The sequence below is a fragment of the Theropithecus gelada genome, chromosome 7a (genome assembly GCF_003255815.1).
Source record: "Theropithecus gelada isolate Dixy chromosome 7a, Tgel_1.0, whole genome shotgun sequence".
In the NCBI taxonomy this organism is placed as follows: Eukaryota; Metazoa; Chordata; class Mammalia; order Primates; family Cercopithecidae; genus Theropithecus; species Theropithecus gelada.
In genome coordinates, this window is record NC_037674.1 from 37,273,805 (window position 1) to 37,297,072 (window position 23,268).

The 23,268-nt window shown below is 34.6% G+C and overlaps 1 protein-coding gene across 2 annotated transcripts in view; it reads right to left on the reverse strand.

Moving 5' to 3' along the window:
- The window catches only part of VPS13C (vacuolar protein sorting 13 homolog C), a 194,147-nt gene that overhangs the window by 75,139 nt on the left and 95,740 nt on the right, over nt 1–23,268 (reverse strand). For both annotated transcript variants that reach the window (XM_025389713.1, XM_025389712.1), the window contains 12 exons: nt 20,647–20,780; nt 18,121–18,277; nt 17,254–17,333; nt 16,672–16,731; nt 15,789–15,951; nt 13,517–13,633; nt 12,315–12,418; nt 11,720–11,887; nt 7,875–8,179; nt 6,766–6,913; nt 2,752–2,905; nt 712–824 (listed from right to left, as the gene is read on the reverse strand). In XM_025389713.1, the coding sequence (XP_025245498.1) occupies nt 712–824; nt 2,752–2,905; nt 6,766–6,913; nt 7,875–8,179; nt 11,720–11,887; nt 12,315–12,418; nt 13,517–13,633; nt 15,789–15,951; nt 16,672–16,731; nt 17,254–17,333; nt 18,121–18,277; nt 20,647–20,780 (1,703 nt within the window). The remainder of the gene's footprint in view (nt 1–711; nt 825–2,751; nt 2,906–6,765; nt 6,914–7,874; nt 8,180–11,719; nt 11,888–12,314; nt 12,419–13,516; nt 13,634–15,788; nt 15,952–16,671; nt 16,732–17,253; nt 17,334–18,120; nt 18,278–20,646; nt 20,781–23,268) is intronic.

The following is a 23,268-nucleotide window of genomic DNA, read 5'->3' on the forward strand; positions in this document are numbered from 1 at the left end:
TTCACTGCCCAATTAGAGTATACGCTCACTGTTGAATCTATAATCAATACAGAATATGGATATTAAAATATGTCGTATGTATTATAGGTATTAATGTATGACATAATATAATTAAAAATATTTACTGGAAGGAAATATCTGCATAATAAAAAAATAGCTTTCTAAAATACCACTGACATATTATTTAGTTCAAATCATCATGGCATAAGACCTTGGTTCTTCAATTCTTTAATTAGTATCCCTAACACATAATCTACAACATATAACATTTATTTAATAGAAACACAATGAATGCTTACATATCAAGGATAATTGTTAATTTAAAAATAATCAGGTAAGGCTCCAAAGTCACTACTAAATTATTCGTAAGTCATTATATATACATATATATATATAGCTATGTAATAACACTGTACAAATAATCACTCATATATAAAATTCTTCTATTGTTAATAAATCAAAATGTGTTTTCGTGTTGATATTACTTGGAAAGAAATAAAACCCTGAGTACTTTGCCTTAGCCTTGTAAGATTATAAACACTAACAAAGTAAAGATAGAGGGCAGGACCAATGCATATTCTGTAGGCCAAACAGAATTTTATAGACATATTAAATGTTTCAATGAAAAGTCCCACCAAAAAAGGCCAACACTCTAAAACTGACTATCAAGAGTTAAGGATTTATTTCTAATTACAGAAATGTATTACATACCTGGTTGATGTCATTGTTATAAAGGATAATGGAAAGAGATTCAAAGTGAAAGTCAAATTGGAGACTGACAGTCTGGTTCATAGAAAGCTTTGAGTCTGTCCAATCTTCTTGTTCTAATGGTGAAAATTTAAAACCTTTTAAGTAGGTACAGAATTTTATAAATATTTTTAAATATGAGATAATTTCTTAGTCTAAATTTATATGATGCTTTCTGGGATTCTGTAAATCATATTGAGACAATTAATAAAAACGGCAATTACATTCCAACTGTTAAATTTTAAAAATGACAATGACTATTCCATATATATTTAGTATAAATGTACAAAGAGGCACAGGCAGACTATGTTAAAAATTTTTTTAAAGAGGGGGACTTAATTTTCAAGGCATTTACTGGCTACAAGCCATTTTCAAGACATTATGAAATTGGAGACACAGAACAGTCCAATACTTTGCCTTATATTAGACAACTGGTAACAGATTTTCTGCTAGCCTAATGCACCTCTCACTATCTCTAATTACCTATATTACCCAATCCGTTATCTTTATAAGAAGAACAGAATAAAACTCAATAGCAAAATCAAACAGAGTTCACATATGATGCAGGGGAAAGGAGTGGGTGCTTTGGAATTTTGAGACAAATGAGACTTCAGGAAGTTAGTCTTTTCCCTCATCTTTAGACAGAGCATACAGACTGAATAGAACTTGCTTTCAATCACTCTTATGGACAGATTCTATAATCTTTTTCAATATTGACTCTAATTTTTTGTCATTCTATAGAACAGTCTGTTTTTAAAAGTCACTGGAAAAACAAATACTGCATAACTTTAACCATATAAGCCTTCTCCAAGTTAGAAAATTCTATTTTTCTTGGAAATAATTTATATTCTAATTTTCATCATCTTTGCAGCTTCCATTTGAATTCACAAATTTTCCCAAGTGACACGGTGTCCATATAGCAAGAACCAGATACATGATTGTGATCATGGCTGAACATAATGAGATCACTAATCACGTAAGACTTGCCTGTTAATAGTTTATTCATCTCTACATAGTTCCTGTTTAACTATAACAACAGCCTGTTTATCTAGCATTTGTCTGTATGGTGGCACAAACTTCACCTGGGGAGATGTTGACCTCATCAAGCTTATGCAATACTTAAAACTATCCACTTAAACCAGAAACCTTGCATACTGTTCTAGTCATTTGCTTGTCTGATTTCAAAACACACCTAGCCTAACTATAGGAGAAGCAGTGTTGATACGGTGTATCAACTGGTAGTTTTATCAATTACTGTCATTTGAAGTAATAGCTGACGGTATGAGAGCATTAGAAAAGCACAGCAACCAGGACCATTCATTGTATGGGCAAGGGGTACTTCATCTCTTTCCAGCCATGAAAATATTAACCTATTTACAGTCTAATAAAACATAATATTCACATCAATGGCTTTAAATTATGAAAAAAGAGTGAAATTATATTTAATATAATCTGTTTAAGAAATCAAAAAGAAACCTTATATTTTAGAAAAATTATTTTAAAATGGCTGAATTCAAAAGTTTCACTGCTTTTAATAGGTTCAAAGTAATGATGTGAAAAATTATCTTATGTATTTGATACATAATGCTCCAGTAAGTCCAGATAAATAAAGCTGTTATAAGAATACCTTCCTTTCTCATGGTTCAATTACCTGAGTATGATACGTGATACCAAGGTCCTTTTCTCTCTTAATTATTTTGGGACCTTACCACACTGCCTATCTAGTTTGATTCTTCTCTCAAGATACGCCACCTCAGTGCATAGTGAATTCAGCAAATTTAGCATTCACTAGTAAAGGGTAAACAAGCACATGCCAACAAGTGACCCTTTCCCCTGTAGCAGACAACAGACAAACATCCCAGCCCCAGCCAAATTTCCACAGTAAGTAGTACAATACTGAATTAGTTCACACCACATTGTGCTGGACAACCAGAAAAATACTAAATATAAATATGACATTAACACTAATTTTTTCTCCATAAAGTAAATATCATCAATTTATACCTTTGAGATGGTCAGGTCCACTTGAAACATCAACTTTTCTCACTCTTACAGCTTCCTGCACAGACTGTGTAGGGCTTGGTTGTGAGGAAGCTTCTCCAAGATTTTCCAGCAAAATTTTCATTAAAACTGTCAAGTCATCTTCACTGAGAGCAACCTAGAAACCATCAATAATTTGTTAACTATAACTAATAAAAAATGCAGACTATCATATCTGTATCTCAATTTGTGGTTTTTCAAATTAATTGTTCACCTACTTAAAAAAGAGAGTTAGAGTTAGGACTATAATTACCAGAAGAGAAGTATTTCACCTTGTTTACTGTGTGTACACACACTTCTGCCTTCACCCATATCCAGGCCCCTGCCTCTGGTACTCCAACACTCTCTATGGCTTATCTGTTACTATGTCTTCCTGTTCCTGAACCTGTGCCTATCTGTTCCCTTTCCCTATCTTCCCATCTCCATTCTGTCTCTCTCTCACCTCACCCAGCACCAGTTTCTTCTTCTGTATTATTTACTCCCCTCAAAACTCAATACAAGAATAGTGTTGTTCAGTTTCTAGTCTCTACCAAAAAGTAAAAAGATGCTCTCCTGCTACTTAGCTCTTAATCTCAGTACATATGCATCTGGACATATATAAAACATTTGTTTAACTTATCAAGAATAATACCACTTAGAACAAAAACAAATGTATCTACAAAGAATGTTTAAAGAACAAAAAATAGGCAGGTAGCATATTAACTCTTACCTTCATAAAAGGGTATGTGTGGCAAAAAGAAAAAGAGCCAGGGCTTTGAGTCAGGCAGATCTGTATCAACTCTACCACTTTCAAGCTGTCTTGTCTGCAAAGTTTCTTAATGTCCTTAACTCAAGTTTCTTAATCTCTAAAACAGGCATAATACCAACTTTATCACAGGTGGCTGTAGAACAAGATAAAGCAACTAAAACAAATGAAGCTGCTACTGGCTGCTAAAATTCATTAAACTAGTACTTTCTTTGAATCTTCTTATCCTTCTACTACCTTGTGTAAGACACAGTGGCTCAAAAGGCCTGTTTCAAGTACTTACAAATTCACACAATAGCAAATCTCCTCTGAATACCACAGTACCCTATTTCCCCCAAATGAGGTCCCTACCACCAGAGAAATTGCCTAGTTCCCAGTTTAAATGAAAATACAGAGCTATTTAAGTACAAGATAATGACCAGGGATTTATGGCTTGTCCTAAGCCCCAGGCCTCATATAACAGGTGTAATTTTAATGCCTTAGAATTTCCTTGTGTGTCCCATCCCACTTCTCATACCAACCAAGATTACCACAGCTTTCTGAAGGGCAACTAAGTTCACCCCTCTTTCACTTTGCTGAGGGGAAAAAAACAAGTATGAAGGACAATTTTGAAAGGCAGCCCCACAGTTCTTTAAAAACCGTCAAACCGATCCACCCAAAACAACTTGTTGGTATCACCTGCCTGATACCCTTTTTCTGAGCTGCATCCCAGACCAGGGAAACAACCTGCTGGTATCACCTGCCTGATAACCTTTCTTGGCTGCATCCCAGGCCCAGGAAAACTATAGACTATGACCAAAGAGTGGGTGTTTAGAGAGACCTGGATCGGTGACAAATTAGACAGTGGTGGCCTCATCCACTGTTGCTGCATTCCTGAGTTAATAAGGATCCTTTTGGTTAAAGTAATTATCATACTTTGATGCTAAAGTATCTGATGTTACTTTTTCTTGTTTCTTCTAAAACACTTTAAAAAGCATAAAGGAAAAGGACAGAGAATACTATAATCTTCCCCTGTGAATCTACCACCTGGTTTTGTCAAATCTTAACAAGTTGCAATATTTCCTTCAGATCTTGTTTCCCCATTACAGATATAGCGGAAGCCCCATATGTACTTCTCTGAGACCCTATTCCCTTCTCCTTTCGTCCTTAGAGAAAGACACTAGCCTAATTTAGAGATTATTTCCATGAATACTTTTCTTAAAGTTATCACTACTGCATCTCTTATAAACAATATAATAATAGGCAGATCACAAGGTCAGGAGGTCCAGACCATCCTGGCTAACACGGTGAAACCCCGTTTCTACTACACAAATACAAAAAATTAGCCAGGTGTGGTGATGGGCGCCTGTAGTCCCAGCTACTTGGGAGGCTGAGGCAGGAGAATGGCATGAACCCAGGAGGTGGAGCTTGCAGTGAGCCAAGATCGCGCCACTGCACTCCAGCCTGGGCGACAGAGCGAGACTCCGTCTCAAAAAAAAAAAAAAAAAAAAAAAAAAACAATGTATTAATAGTATTATATTGCCTGTTGAAAATCTGAAATTATATAAAACTGATAGAACTGTACTATCATTTTGCAACTCACTTTTTTTATTTTTATGCTCAAGATATATCAATTTTGTTTCATATAGTTCTATTTCATTCACTTTATCTGCTTTACAACATCCATTATATGAAGATACCACAATTTTACCAACAGACATTCAGATTTTACTTATGCTTTCAGCAAACCTATAACCACACAATCTTTGAAAGGGATTGTCAAATATTAGTCCTGGGATCTAATCTTTGAAAGAGAGAGCCAAATATTAGTCCCAAGATCTAATCTCTTAGCACAAAGACAGAAATTAAAAGAAGGTACCCATACTCTGGAATAAAGCCTACCCTATGAATGCCCAAACAGACAGAATTCAATAATTGTTCTTCATGCAATATATCCACTAGTATATGAAAAGAAACCCTTCATTTCTACAACAAGCTTCGATTTTAACTTCTTCCCTAGCAGAACTCTGCTCCTTTGATCCTTCCTATCTTATGTTAGAACCAACTCTGAAATAATCACAGGTATGAAAACCCATTAAACTGCTAAATTTTTGTTTGGTTTCGTTTAGTCTCTCTCATCCCTATCCCACCCTTGGCTGTTTGGTTTCAACAGTTTCACACATAGGCACACAAGAATCACAGGATTCCTATACTTCCACAGCTACCTTCAACCAGTCTCACCTCCTCCTCTGAGCTGATATGCAACTTGCTAACTACACTATTAAAAATAATGCTGTGGCCGAGCACGATGGCTCACGCCTGTAATCCCAGCACTTTGGGAGGCCGAGGAGGGTGGATCACCTAAGGTCAGGAGTTCAAGACCAGCCTGGCCAACCTGGTGAAACCCCATCTCTACTAAAAATACAAAAATTAGCCGAGTGGGTGGCAGGTGCCTGTAATCCCTGCTACTCAGGAGGCTGAGGCAGGAGAATCGCTTGAACCTGGGTGGCGGAGGTTCAGTGAGCCTAGATCACGCCACTGCATACCAGCCTAGGACACAGAGCGAGACTCCGTCTCAAAAAAAGGTTGTATTTATGACTCCGTCTCAAAAAAAAAAAAAAAAGGTTGTATTTATATACTTATCAAATATACATATTTGCCTATTCAAAATGGTATCACCTTTCTAATTAAAACAGGGCCTCTACAAACTACACTATTAAAAATAATGGTGTATTTATATGCTTATCAAATATACACATTTGCCTATTCAAAATGATATCATCTTTCTAATTAAAACAGGCCCTCTACACATTAAAAACACTAAGTTGCTTTGAATGTAGTGTCTGAACATCACTTTGCATTGTCTTACAATTTAACTGCATTAAAACTTTAACAGAATTTTCCAAAATTAAGAATAATATTTTTAGCACACTCCAGCAGATTTTATCTCAGACTCCTTGCTGGTTTTACCAAATAGCTAACTAAAATGAAAACAAAGAAAAGTGAGGGAAACAAGGATGATTTCATTTGCATATTTTTTGTTTATTTATTTTTGTTGTTTTTAAATAGGAAACAAAATCTAGTTTATTCGATTTATTACTTAGGCAAAAGTAAACATACAACAGACAAATGCTCACTAAGAGAAAACTGGTTTAGCTTTATCAATAATGTAGCATCTTCTACATTCTGATATCCACTAGAACTGCACTATGATCTATCAAGAAATTTTCATATATCATATACTAGCTACTTACCTGCATAGGTTTTAGTTTTCCTTTTATCTCCATCCCTGGAATTTGCACATACCATGCTGCTGCTAAGTTTCGTTGTATGGACAAAAGCATGTTGACTGGTTTTAAAATTTCAATGTCATTTTGTGGCAAGCTAGCCTGCAAAATAGTTCTGAAAGAAAAACAAGAGTTTACTTTTTACTTCAAATTTACATTTTAAAATGAGGACTATCCTATTGTGTAACAGTTTCCACACTACATTTCATAAAGGCTAAAGGCTGCTATCAGAAGTCTTTTAGAATACACTTCTTTTCACATTTTTAAAATCAATCTAAATCAGAATAAAGTTTATATGCAGAGCTATCCAAAATCAAACCCATATAACACTGATTTCAAAGACATAATTTTCATACACTATTACTACTGCATTATTTATTATTTTTCACAAGCACTGTTGATACAGCAAATAGTTTACTATCATGCAAACAAATGTTACATCCTCCTAAAACTGGAAGATAAAGAAAGTGATCTTATACTTAGCCCTTAATATGTTATTGGTACTTCTCTAGACTCAAGGGGAAAACTCAACTAATCTAAAAGTTAAACGAACATATGGTAATAGTCATTCTAGCTCGCCTGCCAACAATCATTTGCATAATCAAATAAATGCCCTTGTCACTCAACAGAGCCAACACTCTCCCATCTGGATTCACTAATCCTTTAGATAACTCATTGAAAATTCCCAAATGTGACAAGGTTTGAAAATGAGAAATAAATCTTAAATTTTATATTTTACAAAGTTTTTTCCCATCAAAAAAAAAGGAAATAGCTATGTGCAAAGTGAGAAAAATAAAAAAATTAAATTAAGTACTGAGTAAACTATAATTTTATAATGGCTAATTTTTATAAAATGAAAAAAATCATATTATAAATGTAGTAAGGGAAAACACAGACTCTATGAGGTGCATACATGACTATTAACCACTGACCCAAGAAGCCAATGGTCAAGGTTTCATAGTAAGAAGAAATAAGGAATGAAAACCACAAATTACTACAATATTTTACCTCAGGCAAAAATTGTATGAAAATCCTATTTCTAGTAAGCAATACACAATTAGATTACATATTTATACCTTAACAGCTTCAACTGAGTGAGTTCGATGTTCATTTTATCAATGACTGGAGGAAGAGAATAATGTTCCATAGGAACCAAGCTAAACTTGTTTTCAATTCTGATTAAACCCAGATCTGCTATAACAGCATTAGGTGATACCGAAGACTGAGGAATAATAATAACTGGTGCTTTCAAATTGATATCCATCAAAAGGCGGAAACTCTTTTGAGCCAAGTCTTTCATGCTAGAAGCAGCTCTTTCTGCAGCCTGGACTGTGGCTGTGCTCAAAGCTTCTTTAGCAGTTTGGAAATTGTTGAGGAAGTTCTGTTGGAAGAGATAGATATTTAGGGAAAAAGGTATTTATTTTTAAATGAAAAAACTTCAAAAAGAGTAACAATAGTTACTCTAGGAAGAAAGAGCTCTTTCTCTCATTTGATTTATTTGAGAATTATTTCATTCTCATGACAAATTTTTACAACAATTCTTTTAAAAATCTCCTGTTTATTAAGAATGTTTTTTACTTTAAATTCAAATTTAAATGAAAGGGAGAAGGACAGTACTGTACTTCTCCAAAAGTGGGTTCAATTCTGTACTGCTAGGTCACAGCAATAAAGTTTAGTCTTAGAAACTAAGCTTCTGCTGGCTTATTTCTGGAGGTTTTCTTCTTTTTTTTTTTTAACGTACTCATGCATGAAGAAAGACAGTTAATTGCCTACAATCCTGTAATCATTAGTAAGAGTCAAAATTTATTTATAATAAGATGTATTTCATCTCAATTTCAACTAAAAACAGAAAATTTTTTCCCAATAAGGATAAGATCATTCTTAGAAGCGATATTCTTGGTGTACATCCATTAATATTACAAAAGAAACCTAATCTCCCTGGCACCCACCTCCAAATTAATTACTCTCTAGAAAAGTAAACATGATGGTTTAACTAGAAATTCATGCTTTTAAGGAATCATGAGATTCTGCACATGGGAAACCCTATAGACTCCACTAAAAGGCTCCTGGAACTGACATACAACTTTGGTAAAGTTTCAGGATACAAAATCAATGTAAAAAAATCAGTAGCATTTCTATATACCAGTAACATCCAAGCTGAGAGCCAAATGAAGAAGAGAATCCTATTTACAATAGCCATCAAAAAAACAAAGTACCTAGAAATACGTCTAACCAAGGAGGTGAAGGATCTCTACAAAGAGAACTAGAAAACACTGCTGAAAGAAATCACAGATGACACAGACAAATGGAAAAACATTCCATGCTCATGAATTGGAAGAATCAATATTGTTAAAATGGCTATACTTCTCAAAGCAATCTACAGAGTCAATGTTATTCCTATCAAACGACCAGTGTCATTTTTCACAGAACTAGAAAAAACTATTCTGAAATTCATATGGAACCAAAAAAGAACCCAAAAAAACAAAGCTATCCCAAGCAAAAAGAACAAAGCTGAGGCATCATATTACCTGACTTTATACTATACTATAAAGCTACAGTAACCCAAACAGCGTGGTACTGGTACAAAAACAGACAAACAGACCAAGGGAACGGAATCGAGGACCCAGAAATACAGCTGTACACCTATAGCCACCTGTTCTTTGACAAAGTCAACAAAAATAGGCAATGGGGAAAGGATTCCCTATTCAGTAAATGGTGCTGAGATAGCTGGCTAGCCATATGCAAAAGAAGAAAACAACTTTTTATTCTATGGTGAAAGGATCCCTACCTTTCACCACTTCAAAAATTAACTCAAGATGGATTAAATACATAAGTGTAAGACCTCAAAATATAAGAATCTTACAAGAAAACCTAGGAAACACCATTCTAGACATCAGCTTTGGGAAAGAATTTATGACTAAGTCCTTAAAAGCAATTGCAACAAAAATAAAAATTGACAAGTGGGACCTAGTTAAAGAGCTTCTGCACTACAAAAGAAACTTTCAATGGAGTAAACAGACAACCTACAAAGTAGAAAAAATATTCGCAAATTATGCATCTGACAAAGGTCTAACATCCAGAATCTATAAAAAATAGTGTGAACAAGTGAACAAGCGAAAAACAAATTCCATTTAAAACTGGGCAAAAGACATGAACAGACACTTCTCAAAAGAAGACATACAAGGAGCCAACAAATACATGAAAAAATGTTCCACATCACTAATAATTAGAGAAATGCAAATCAAAACCATAATGAGATACCATTTCACACCGGTCAGAATGGTTGTTATTAAAAAGTCAATAAATAACAGATGCTAGGGAGACTGCAGAGAAAAGAGAACATTTACATAACCACTTGTGGAAATCTAAATTATTCCAGTCACTGTAGAAAGCAATTTAGAGATTTCTCAAGGAATTCAAAACAAAACTACCATTTGACCCAGCAATCCCATTACTGGGTATATATCCAAAAGAAAATAAATGATTCTACCAAAAAGACACATGCACTCACGTGTTCATCAGAGCACAATTCACAACAGCAAAGACATGGAATCTACCTAGGTGCCCATCAACAATGGACTAGATAAAGGAAACATGGCATATATACACCATGGAATGCTACACAGCCATAAAAAAGAATGGAATCATGTCCTTTGCAGCAACATGAATGCAGCTGGAGGCCATTATCCTAAGCAAATTAATGCAGGAACAGAAAACCAAATACTACATACTTTTGCTTATAAGTGGGAGCTAACCACTGGGTATTTTATGGACATAACAATGGGAACAACAGACACTGGGCACTACTACAGAGAGGGAGGAAAGGAGAAAAAGTTTGAAAAACTATTCTCAGTACTTGGGTGATGAGATCAATCATACCTCCAAACCTCAGCATCATGCAATATACTCATGTAACAAGCCTGTCCATGTATGCCCTGAATCTAAAATAGTTGGATTATCAACTGAAATTAAATAGTTGAAATTATCAACTGAAATTAACAACTGAAGTCCAAAAAAGTTGAAATTACCTTTTTAAAAAAAAAAAATTATGATTTTAAAAAGTTCTGATTGGCAGCCCCACTAAGAAGAATAGGCAGATTTAAATCCTTCAGCCCATGTGATCTGGTTTGGCTCTGTGTCCCCACCCAAATCTCATCTCGAATTGTAATCCCCAGGTGTCAAGGGAGGGAACTGGTAGGAGGTGACTGGATCACGGGGGTGGTTTCCCCCAATGCTGTTCTCGTGATAGTGAGTTCTCATGAGATCTGATGGTTTTATAAGAGGCTCTTCACCCTAAGCTTGTTCTTGTCTACTGCCATGTAAGACGTGCCTGCTTCCCCTTCCACCATGACTGTTAAGTTTCCTGAGGCCTACGCAGCTATGCGGAACGATGAGTGTACTAAACCCCTTTTCTTTATAAATTACCCAGTCTCAGGCAGTTCCTTATAGCAGTGTGAAAATGGACTAATACACCATGACAGGTACATGGAAATAAATAATAAAAAGAAAAGCATTTCATGACGCTGTTGATCACAATCATAACCAAAAGCTGTAAGTTCCAATATGAGTCCTCCATATGCCTGAAGAATTTCCTAAAAAAATTGTTTTAACTAAGTAATCTTAAATATATTTCATTAAACAAGTTACAGTGGAAAGCCCTAAATTAAAACATAAAATGTACATTTAAAATGTATACCTATAGAAATGTTATAGAATTATAGTCTATATCTTCAAAACAATAATTTTAAAAATTCATTTGGTTAACATCATGAAAAGGATTTCCTTAACTATAACATTCTGTTCAGCACTCAGGTGCTCATCGCACAGCCCTATCAGTGAAAATTTTTACTATCTAGGTTCAGTTGTATAAGCAAAGATATTTAGGCCTCAGTGAGAAATAAATATGTTTAAAAAAACTTACCAAAAGAGACATGAAGAATTTATGAACATAAACAATCTGAATACAACCCACTTTGAAACTAAGTTTGCCATCTACTTTGGACATATCAGCATAGGCCTTTCCTTCTGTGGCATCTGGATAAAGAGTCAGTTGGAACCTAAAGACTTCATCTCCCAAAATAGAGACGGCCTAAAAATATTAGATTAACTTGTTATTATATTAAAAGAGCTGTATAGCCCTTATCAATGTATTATAAATAAGTTCTCTTATTAGAGAATCTTTGATATATGAAGTAGTAACATATGAATTCAATCTTAAAAATTATTAGCTGCAAACATTTTACGTGACAATAACTTCTTGTATTTCTTTAAAAAAATTTTATCAGTAAAAATATCAATCACTTAACTGTTCAGAAATAACTTTTACAAATCACTGGGTATCAAGAGCCCTAGTCTATATACAATGTGAAAGCAGACTATTACCATTTTCATCTCCAATTCCTAATAAAGTGCCTGGTACATGACAGACAATAAATGTATACTGTGCAAATAAATAATTGCATCTCAAATCCAAAGAACAAAAGAAATTCCAATATAAGAATCTATTTTTTAATCACCTTTTTGTGAATGGACTGCAAATCTACATTCGTAACTATAATATCTTTAAGTCTGGCAAACACATCGGTCTGCTTAGGCTTCACAGAAATAGAGGCATCCATTCCTATAGGAAACATAACATTTATAAACTTTTCACCCAATCCACATGACTAAGTCAGCGGTATTTAAGGTCAGTAATATACTGACAAGATACAAAGTGAATAAAAATTACTCATTATTAAACATATTAATGGCATCAACTTTCATGTATGAGATACCTAAGAAAGGTAATAATACCTTTAAATAATAACTTTAAGGGATACAGGCATCTCCTCCAAAAAAGTTGAGGAAATTCTAAAACCAAAAAAAAAAAAAAACAACAACCCACCAAGTTTCAAAGAAATTTAGATTAATTTAGAAAATTAATCAAATTTCTCCAAACTTAAATATCCTCTGCATTGGCAAGATCAGCAGTGGTCATTTAGTAAGATAATATTTGTTAAAACAGTGATCTTACAAACATTTACTGTATTATTAAAAACTGGGCTGAGAGCGGTGGCTCACATCTGTAATCCTAGCACTTGGGGAGGCCGAGGCAGGCAGATCATGAGGTCAGGAGATCGAGAGCATCCTGGCTAACACGGTGAAACCCCGTCTCTACTAAAAATACAAAACATTAGCTGGATGTGGTGGCAGGTGCCTGTAGTCCCAGCTACTTAGGAGGCTGAGGCAGGAGAATGGCGTGAACTCAGGAGGCGGAGCTTGCAGTGGGCCAAGATCATGCCACTGCACTGCAGCCTGGGCAACAGTGCAAGACTCCACCTCAAAAAAAAAAAAAAATCTGTTACTCCAATAACTAAAAATAAATGAACAGTATTTGATGAATACTCTTATTTCTATAATAAACTGTATTAGAAAACAGTCTTCTAAGATTTTCCTCCAAAAAAAAATTTGTCATTCTCAGTTTCTAAAGGCATAATGATTTCTACAATTGCATAAAAATGCAGATAACGCAAAATGCATAAGGAATATCTCAAGTCAGCAATGAATCATAATAAATTTACTTGTAACATTTTAAAGCACATCTCTGAAAAGTTTGCAAAGTCTTCAATATAAGTAAACCAAAAGAATACTCATGAGAAATCTACCAGGTAGGTACAAGCTCATTTTTCCTAGTTATGTAAAGAAACAGAAATATCTACAATAAGAAATAACTACTTACCATGTATTTTAATCTCTGCAATGTTACACTTCTGATCACAGACAAGGACATTAAATGCATTTAATTCAGCTGTGACCTTTAAATCAAACACATCCTTTTGGGAAATGTTGCTGGATACTAAAAAATAATAGAAACCTTCTGATTAGCAAAAGGCAAAGATAATACAACACATACAATAACTTCAAATCCACCAAAATAAAAGTACCCAATGCACTGTGAGGAACCAAAACGCCCTCCATTAGGATGACATGTAATTAACATAAATTTTGGATCAATTATCAAATTCCATCATACAAAAATCAGCACATTCCCCTTCAAATTAAGAATAAAGGCAACTAAATATTAATAGCACTTTGAAAGTACAATTTACTAGATGGAAACTTTAACTTTTTTTCTGGGAATAAAGAAAACATTCTATATTAGACTTCTAGAATTCTCTTGGTCTAAAGTTTTGATTCTGAACTCCTTTTCATATCATATATTAGATTAAGGAAGAATAATTCATGATAAACTGCAATAGTGATGCAGTTAATAAAATACATATTATTTACTATGGCACTTATGTGTTATTAACTACAGAATAAATTTCTCCAGATTATACCCTGTTGCTCCATCAAGAATCCTAAAATAAATTCTATGAGAAATGAACATAAAGGGCCAAACTTAAAAAATACAAAAAAAATTTTATAATGTATGTGGATGCAGGTGTATGTGTGAATAAGAATCACAATCAAACTAGCTCCCTAAATCCACTTTAGTCCAGATCCTGACTGATAAATTTAGGATACATTTTCCTAAAAATCTGTCTCGCTTGAAGGAAATAGAGCCTTCTGATTGAAATTGCAAAAGCTTGGAGATTATCTGTCCTTAATCACCAGTATGAGAGGGTTTTTTTTTAATATTTAATGTAGCATAATGATGTTTTCTTTAATATTTGATGTAGCATAATCAAACCACAAAGACCAACAATATAGCAAAACTGGAAGACTTTATTTGGGTTAATAGTGTTTCTAGTTTATTGTGAGTTCAAACATTTCTTTTTCATTTATTCAACTGTGTTGTGTATGTTTTGTATGTATACATAATATAAAGTAGAGGAATTTCCAAGGATATTTCTGAGGCTATTAATGTGACAAGTACATTAAAGGCAAAGAGGGTAAAGCTCTTTTACTCTAGTTTATAAGGAAATTGTTGCTCTGTTCCATGGTTTAAAAAAATCAGATCCGGCCAGGCGTGGTGGCTCACACCTGTAACCCCAGCACTTCGGGAGGCCAAGGCAGGTGAAGCGCCTGAGGTCAGGAGTTCATGACCAGGCTGACCAACATGGTGAAACCCTATCTCTACTAAAAATACAAAAAATCAGCCAGGTATGGTGGCGGGTAACTGTAATCCCAGCTACTTGGGAGACTGAGGCAAGAGAATCGCTTGAACCTGGGAAGCAGAGGTTGCAGTGAGCCGAGATCACATCATTGCACCCAGCCTGAGCAACAAAAGTGAAACTCCGTCTCAAAAAAAAAAAAAAAAAAAAATCAGATCCTTGTATCTGATCTAACAGTACTGACAGTTTTACAACAAACATGCCAGTAATACAGGTAAAACTCAAACTCGTAATGGTCTGAAAGTTGAATTACTGGATGTTAAATACTGACATTATATAACATGAAAGAAAAATAATTAAAATGATATTTGGCTTAAAAATAAGCAAATGTTATTTATTCACTCAGGATATGTCATACATAATATTTCATAACATAAGTCATATGCCTGAGGACCCGGTGCCCATATCTGTATGATCTAAATATAGTTTTGGTTAGAAACCAATGTGAGTGTGTCTATTCCAGGAGCTCCTTCCCTGCAGTGTCCCACCGAGCACTTAAAATTGCTGAGCACCAGGTAGTCTACCTGACTAACTGAAATGGGCCTTTGTTACCTTGTATGACTGAATCCATAACTGAACTTCTTCCTTTCTCATTTTCATTGATCTGAAGACTACAAAGACACATCAACATAAAGTACATGCAATTTCTATTTTATGTAAAAGCTAGACAGTGAATTGAAATATAAATACATAATATTAAACAACATCTATTTAAAATTCCTCACTAAACTGCTCTATAATCCCATAGAGATAACATTTTCTTTCTCTTGAAACTAACCTAATCTATCAGAGCAGCAATGTCAACATGCTAAATACTTATCTTAATTGGAAAAAACAAGTTGTTATATGATTATTGAAGTTCAAAGTATTAGATCATGATTCAAAAATTATTACCAGATTTGACAGCAATACTTCTGGACTCCTCCACAAGTGGTTTCAGCTCGGATTCCTTCTCAGAAGAGGAAGGTTCAGAGAATGGAGTAGCAGATGATAAAAAATCCATGAAGGAAAGTAAAGCTTCTAAATGAAGTACTAAGTCTAAGGATGAAAATGAAACCTAAGATAATGAACAATTAGAAAGGCAGATTTCAGATGCAGTAACATTTTTACATCAGGGTTCAACAGATATAAGTAGCACAAAAATAGCTCAATTAAGGGCCTTTTTAAAATTTTTATTTTTTTAAGAACTCATTATTAACTCACTATTAAAATGTTAATCCTCGCCAGATAGTAAATCTCTGCTCACTCCCAAGTGCAACCACAATTTTAACTCAAAAGAACTGGAAGAGTTTTAAGTAAAGATACAGGAAATATTATTAGGCTTTAAACCACATTTCAGGCAGTTCCAAGCTGACTATGCATGTTCAAACAGACTGTGAGCAATGTCTGTACCAGGCTATGCTTTATGCTTCCCTTAATCTTATTCTATTCCTAACGCCAATACATAATTCAAATGTTTAATGCTTCCATCAACGCTAGGCCAAAAAAGCACAGTCGACTAAAATCAGTAACAAAATTCCCTTGAAGTGTATTATTCACATACTTGTCAAGAAATCTAAGTCAAAACTGGGAAACAATCTTTTCAGAAAATAAATCAACTTTTTGTAAGAACTTTATTCCAATTCTATTATCTACTTCACTTTATCCATAAATTAGGAGTATTATTATTGCCACTGTTATTCTAATTTTAGAACTTACAATCTCACAGTTGAAAATGGCTATGAAGATAGATTTAATCAACACAACCCAGCCTTATAGTAAATTATAGAAGATTTACCTTCAGCGTCTGTTTGGTACTGTCATGAATAGTTTTAAATTCTGGTCCATCACTGTCTGCCTACAAATAGTGGAGAATTATACCACTGAGTTTCAAATACTAAAAATTCATACACTGAAAATATACATATTCTTTACTTTTCTAAGTATGCTATTAAAAGAGTAAAAAGATATTTCTTAAAGGCAAAGAAGGCCATTCAAAAAAAAAAAAAAAAAAGAAACCAAACTGACCACATAAGCATTTCTTACATTCCATACAAGCAAAAACTCTAATTCCTTATCCTACTGTGGAGGAAATGCTAGTACATCTAGATTAGGTAAACTAATCCAAAAAGTAGGAAAAAGTGCTAGATTATAACACACTTTGCTTTGGATTACAGTGGAACTTTACATTATTACCATTTATTCAATATCACAGGGTAATGAAAGTATCCAGGATTTTCAGATGCTTGCAAAATTCACCACATCAATCAATTTAGATAGAAAAATGTTGGGAGAGAAAATTGGAATATTAAATACAAGGGTAATATATATAACTTTATATATTTAAATATTAAAGAATCCTAGTAATAAAACTAGGTACCTTTGTCAGTAACATTTTCAGAAGGGGTTCGTCAGTCACATTAGAAGAGTTAATAATGTGAAGAGGTTCTCCTTTAGAATCTAAAAGAGAAAAAAGACAAGGTTGATCCATCAAGTTAACCATTTCACACGTTTTAAGACAGGATCAGCCAAATGTACACAAATGTACATTTGTCAAAACTCAGGACTGTACACTAAAAAGAGTGAAGTACATTGTGTATCAATCTTACCTCAATAAACCTGGCTTTGAAAAAAAAGAAACAAATTCCATAAAACAAAAATACTAGTACTCACCAATTACAACTGGTATAACATATGGTACTATTGTATTACTATCATCTAAACAAATCATGGTATATTAAAGAACCTATAAAATACATAAAGTAGGGATTATTGTCAATACAAGTTTACTTTACTTAAAGATATCCCATAGAGTTCTTATAAACTTTAAACACTAACAGAACTTTAAAAGTTAGCTTATTGCAGGAACTTAAGGTCAAGGATACCCACTAATGATAGTATTTATTCTGAGGGAAGGACAAGAGACTACAGATGATATTAATTTTTTCATCTATATACTTCTGTATTTGATTTTCATTTTTCACAAATACATATTAACATAATTAAAAAGAAATGTTAAAACTCACATAATTTGAAAATCAGATAATACATCGTATTTCCTAGTAAATTAACCCAACTCTTCAAAATGGGTCCCCTAGAACTGTACCCAGCGACTGTTTTTGAAAAGTTGAGTTAATGTACTAGGAAATTAACACAACTGTACACAAACCAATATGTTTAATGTTGATAAAAAGGTAGGGATCACGTGCCTAATGAATAATTTACACAGACTATATTTCACACTTACCAGTGAAATCAAAGCACTGCATACTAATTTTTTTTAGATAAGCTTTCGCAGTCATGTCATAGGTTTTAACTCTAGCTTCCATTCCAAGTTGCAGGACATTTAGCTCATGTAAAGGCCTTCCCTTCTTTTCTGATTTTTTCATCAAAGTAACCACAACCTAAAAGAGGGTACCAGTATTACCACCAACTATTTCTTTAATACACAATGAAGGTAAATCAAGAATTTAATAAGTATCCAGAGTGATATAAGCAAGAAATTCACACAATGTTAAGATGTTTACTTCTATTTGTGCCTGCAGTTTGGCCTAATTCCCAGAAGTCCTAGTCTGATAGCCTTTCATTTGAAAGTCTGTGAGACCAACAGCCAATTTTTACATCATTTCTAAGGCAAGCTTTCTCAGCTTCGGCACTATTAACATTTTGAGCTGGTAATTCTTTGTAGTGGGAACTGTCTTATGCACTGTAGGATATGAGGCAGCACCCCTGGCCTCCACCTATCAATTGTCATTAGTATTCTCCCCTCAGATAATGGCAACAGAAAATGGTTTCAAACAATGCCAAATATCCATGCGGAGCAATGCAAACTGTTCCGCTTCAACCCAATCACTGTTCTAAGGGAAGAGAACAGTCATAATATATATCATAAATAATATTTAAAAGGTCTTATGGGTTTTATATATGTGTGTGTGTGTGTTAAGTATATCTGCAAATAGAATGATTCATCTATCGATGTTTCAACTACCAAGGCTTAAAAACCTTCAGTAACTCTGATATTAACCAGAAAAACATCCAAGTTTAACATAAAGAAATTGGCTTCAAAGCATGTATTTCAGATTCTTAAAAGTAAAGCCTATTCCTTTAAAAGTTTGTTTGTTTGTTTATTGACTGACTGCTAGAGACAGGGTCTTGCTCTGTCACCCAGGCTGGAGTGCAGTAGCACAATCAGAGCTCACTGCAGTCTTGACCTCCTCGGCTCAAGTGATCCTCCTGCCTCCCAAGTAGCCAGGACTAAAGGCACATGCCACCACAACTGACTAATTAAAAAAGAAATTTTTTTTTGCAGAGATAGGGTCTCGTTATGTTGCCCAGGCTGGTCTCAAATACCTGAACTCAAGTGATCCTCCAGTCTTGGCCTCCCAAAGTGCTGAGATTATAGGCATAAGCCATTACAAACAGCCTATTTAAAAGTTTATTATTTTTAGCTCAGAGAAAAAACATAACTATTAACTATTTAATAGTTAAAAAAACTAACTAAAAACATAACTCTATATAACTATTTAATGATAAAACAGATTTTAGAGGAAGTCCTTGCAAGTCCCTGTATCCACTATACTTTCTCACATACTCACACTTTTATGCCTGTTCCTCTTTCCGCCTTGCCCCAGACCCTTTCCTGATCCCTTTTCTCAGATAATTTCCTATTTCTCTTTAAAAACTTGATTCAAATGTGTCCTCCTCCAGAAAATCTTTTCTGACCCTCTCAGTCTGCTTAAATGCCTACTCCCTACCATCAGCACCCCAAGCTCCAATAGTATCCTCGGCAGAGATTTCGTGAAATAATTACAAAAATTTTAATAGTTTTCCTGCATGAGTTAAGACTGTAAGTCTTTTACCTCTATCCTTATCACTGGGCACATACAATAAATATTTGTTGGATGTGTGAATAAAGAAGAAAATGTATTTCATCTTTCCTCAAGAATATGCAGATGGCAAACATATTACTAATGTAACTTTTTTTAAAATGCAGGCATATTGTGTTTTATTCTATCAAGAGTTTCTAACATTTGAAAAGAATTTATCTGACACTATTGCCCTTTCCTGCCTTTCTTACATGACATCCAAAGCAAGTGACATTCCTACTGTCCTAAAAGCATTAAAAAGCATGTTAAAGAACATGCTGTCGGCTGGGCGTGGTGGCTCAAGCCTGTAATCCCAGCACTTTGGGAGGCCGAGACGGGCGGATCACGAGGTCAGGAGATCGAGACCATCCTGGCTAACACGGTGAAACCCCGTCTCTACTAAAAAATACAAAAATCTAGCCGGGCGAGGTGGCGGGCGCCTGTAGTCCCAGCTACTTGGGAGGCTGAGGCAGGAGAATGGCGTAAACCCAGGAGGCGGAGCTTGCAGTGAGCTGAGATCCAGCCACTGCAGTCCAGCCTGGCCAACAGAGCAAGACTCCGTCTCAGAAAAAAAAAAAAAAAAGAACATGCTGTCATTTTCTCTATGAAATATTATAACTTCCAAATCTTTCCCAAATATATAACTCCCAAATCTTTCCCAAATATTATAACTCCCAAATCTAACTCACAAACTTTCAATTTTTAAAACATCACTGCTACATGTGAACAGCCCACATAGATTTTTTTCATCAGTATCAATTATCTACAAGTTTAGTAGAGGTAATTCCAATATCCATTACTTATTTGGATATCCATTATCCAATAATGGATATATCCAATATCCATTATATCCAATAATATCCAATATCCATTACCGCACTTTACAAAAACAGATGAAAATTACACACCTCTTTAATTTCAAAATTCAGCAGCATATTAATGATGTCTACAGATCTAATTTCTTCCACTCCAGTTGTTAAAGTATTTTTTGAATCATGCATATCTTGTGATATAGAGATTTCAAGGGGCTCTTTAGTTTCACCTGAAATGTATAAAAGAAATTCATTCACTTTTATTCACAAATTTCTTCCACAAGTACTTATTGTGGACTTATATGAGTATTCTGGACCTGGTAGAGGCAATGAAACTCCACAAATTAGTAACAGCCCTAGCCCTTGGAAAACTGCGGGTTTAGTGGAAGAGACAGATACATTTAAAATACAAACAAAGATACATTTAAAATACAAACAAACAAGTAGGCCACACCCAGTCACATTAAATGAACAAATGTTAATAAACTCTATATAAAATGCACTGAAAGCACAGAACAAAGGGTGACATTGTTATACAGAAGTCAAGAAAGGTTCCATTAGAGGAGGTATTATTCAAGCAGAGCAAAAGACCTCCTCACACGATGGAGACATTACCAGAAAGGAGCAAAACCAGGGAATGATAACACATGATAGGTTTTGCAAACAGAATGGAGTTTGATATGGTTAAATCATAAGGGGGGCAACAAGAAGTAAGACTAGAAAAGAAAAAAGGGAGTGGGAGGTCAGGGCCTCTTATGCCATACTAACAAACAAGAGTAAAGCTATATAATTATGATGCTGTGTTTCTGAAATTCGCACACCCTGAAATGCAATAAAATTGCTTTTTAAGCTGTGATATAAAAAATAATAACAGCTATCACTTGCTAAGTGCTCATCTGTGTGGCAGACACTGTTCTAAGGTCTGTATATAGACTGTTCTATTTAATTCTTATGACATCGTTTTGAGGTAAGAACTTTATTGTCTTTATTTCAGAAATGGGCAAATTGAGGTTCAGACATTTGTGCTCAGTGTCGCACAAATGGCAGAGCCCAAATTCATCAGTCTGATTTTACAGTCTTCACTCTCCACTGTCCCTCAGTATCATTAAATTAGTTATTACTATTATTGCAGTTGACATTATCTTGACCACTAATACAACACACAGGAACCAAGTAGTGTAAGCTATACCAGAATTCCATACTGAAAGCCGCTATTGTTAATCATTACCTTTGACAAAGCATTGCATAGGGCAAAGTTTCCTAACTATCATCTTACTCCAGCACTGTTCCAAACATAATGTGAACCAGGGGAAATGATTCCAGCAAATATTTTTGCTTTTACAAAACAATTTCCTGAATAGGCGAAGATTTTTCAAATGGAAAATAAAAAATACTGATCATTTAAAAAACCAGTAAATTTAAGTTGATTGAAATTAACAAACCTTATTCATTAAAAGACCCATTAAAAGAGTGAAAGGCCACCAGTCAGAATATCTATTGAAAAGTCAAAAAATAACAGATGTTGGCCAGGTTGTAGAAAAAAGGGAATACTTATACACTGTAGGCAGAAATGTACACTAGTTTAGCCACTATAAAAAGCAGTTTGGAGATTTCTCAGAGAATTTAAAACAGAATTACCTTTGACCCAGCACTCCCATTACAGGGTACATATCCAAAGAAAAATACATCATTCTACCAAAAAGACCACATGCCCTCACCTATTCATCACTGCACTATTCACAATAGCAAAGACATGGAATCAACCTAGATGCCCACTGACGGTGGGCTGAATAATGAAAATGTGGTACATATACACCATGGCATGCTATGCAGCCACAGAAAATAATGAAATCATGTCCTTTTCAGCAACATGGATGGAGCTGGAGGCCATCATCCTAAGTGAATTAACCCAGCAACAGAAAACCAAATACCACATGTTCTCACTTGTAAGTGCGAGCTAAACATTACGTACACATGGACATAAAGATGGGAATCCAACAGACACTAGGGACTACTAGAGGGGGTAGGGTGGGACGGGGAAGGTTGAAAAACTACCTATTAGATACTATGCTCACTACCTGGGTAATGGGATCATTTTAGATGAAATCTCAGTGACACGTAATTTACCCATGTAACAAACCTTGCTGGACATGTACTCCCTGAACCTAAAATAAAAGTTGGGGAAAAAAGAGAGTGAAAGGCAAACCACAGATAGGGAAAAGATATTTCTATACATATATGCATATAACACACATAACCAACAAAGGGCTCATATTCAGAATTTAAAAACTACATATCAATAAGAAAAAAGGCAAACATCTCAATAAAAATAGTTGTCAATAGGATAGATGGTTACATCACAAAAAAGGATATCCAAATGGCCAATAACCATATGAAAAGGTGATCACCTTCACTAGTAATCAAAAAGCAAATAAAAACCATAGTGAGATACCACTGAATATCTATCAGGATGCTAAATTTAAAAAGATTGGCAATGCCAAGTACTAGGGAGAATGTGAAACAACTGGAACTCTCATACATTGCTGCTAGGAAAGTAAACTAGTACAACCAGTTGGAAAACTTCTTGGTATAATCTGGCACAAGTTACTGAAGCTAAATGTAAATCTCACACATGACACAGTAATTCTACTCCTACCTATATATCCAAAAAAAGTTTATATAATTATGTCAAAGACACACAATAAAATTCATAGCAAT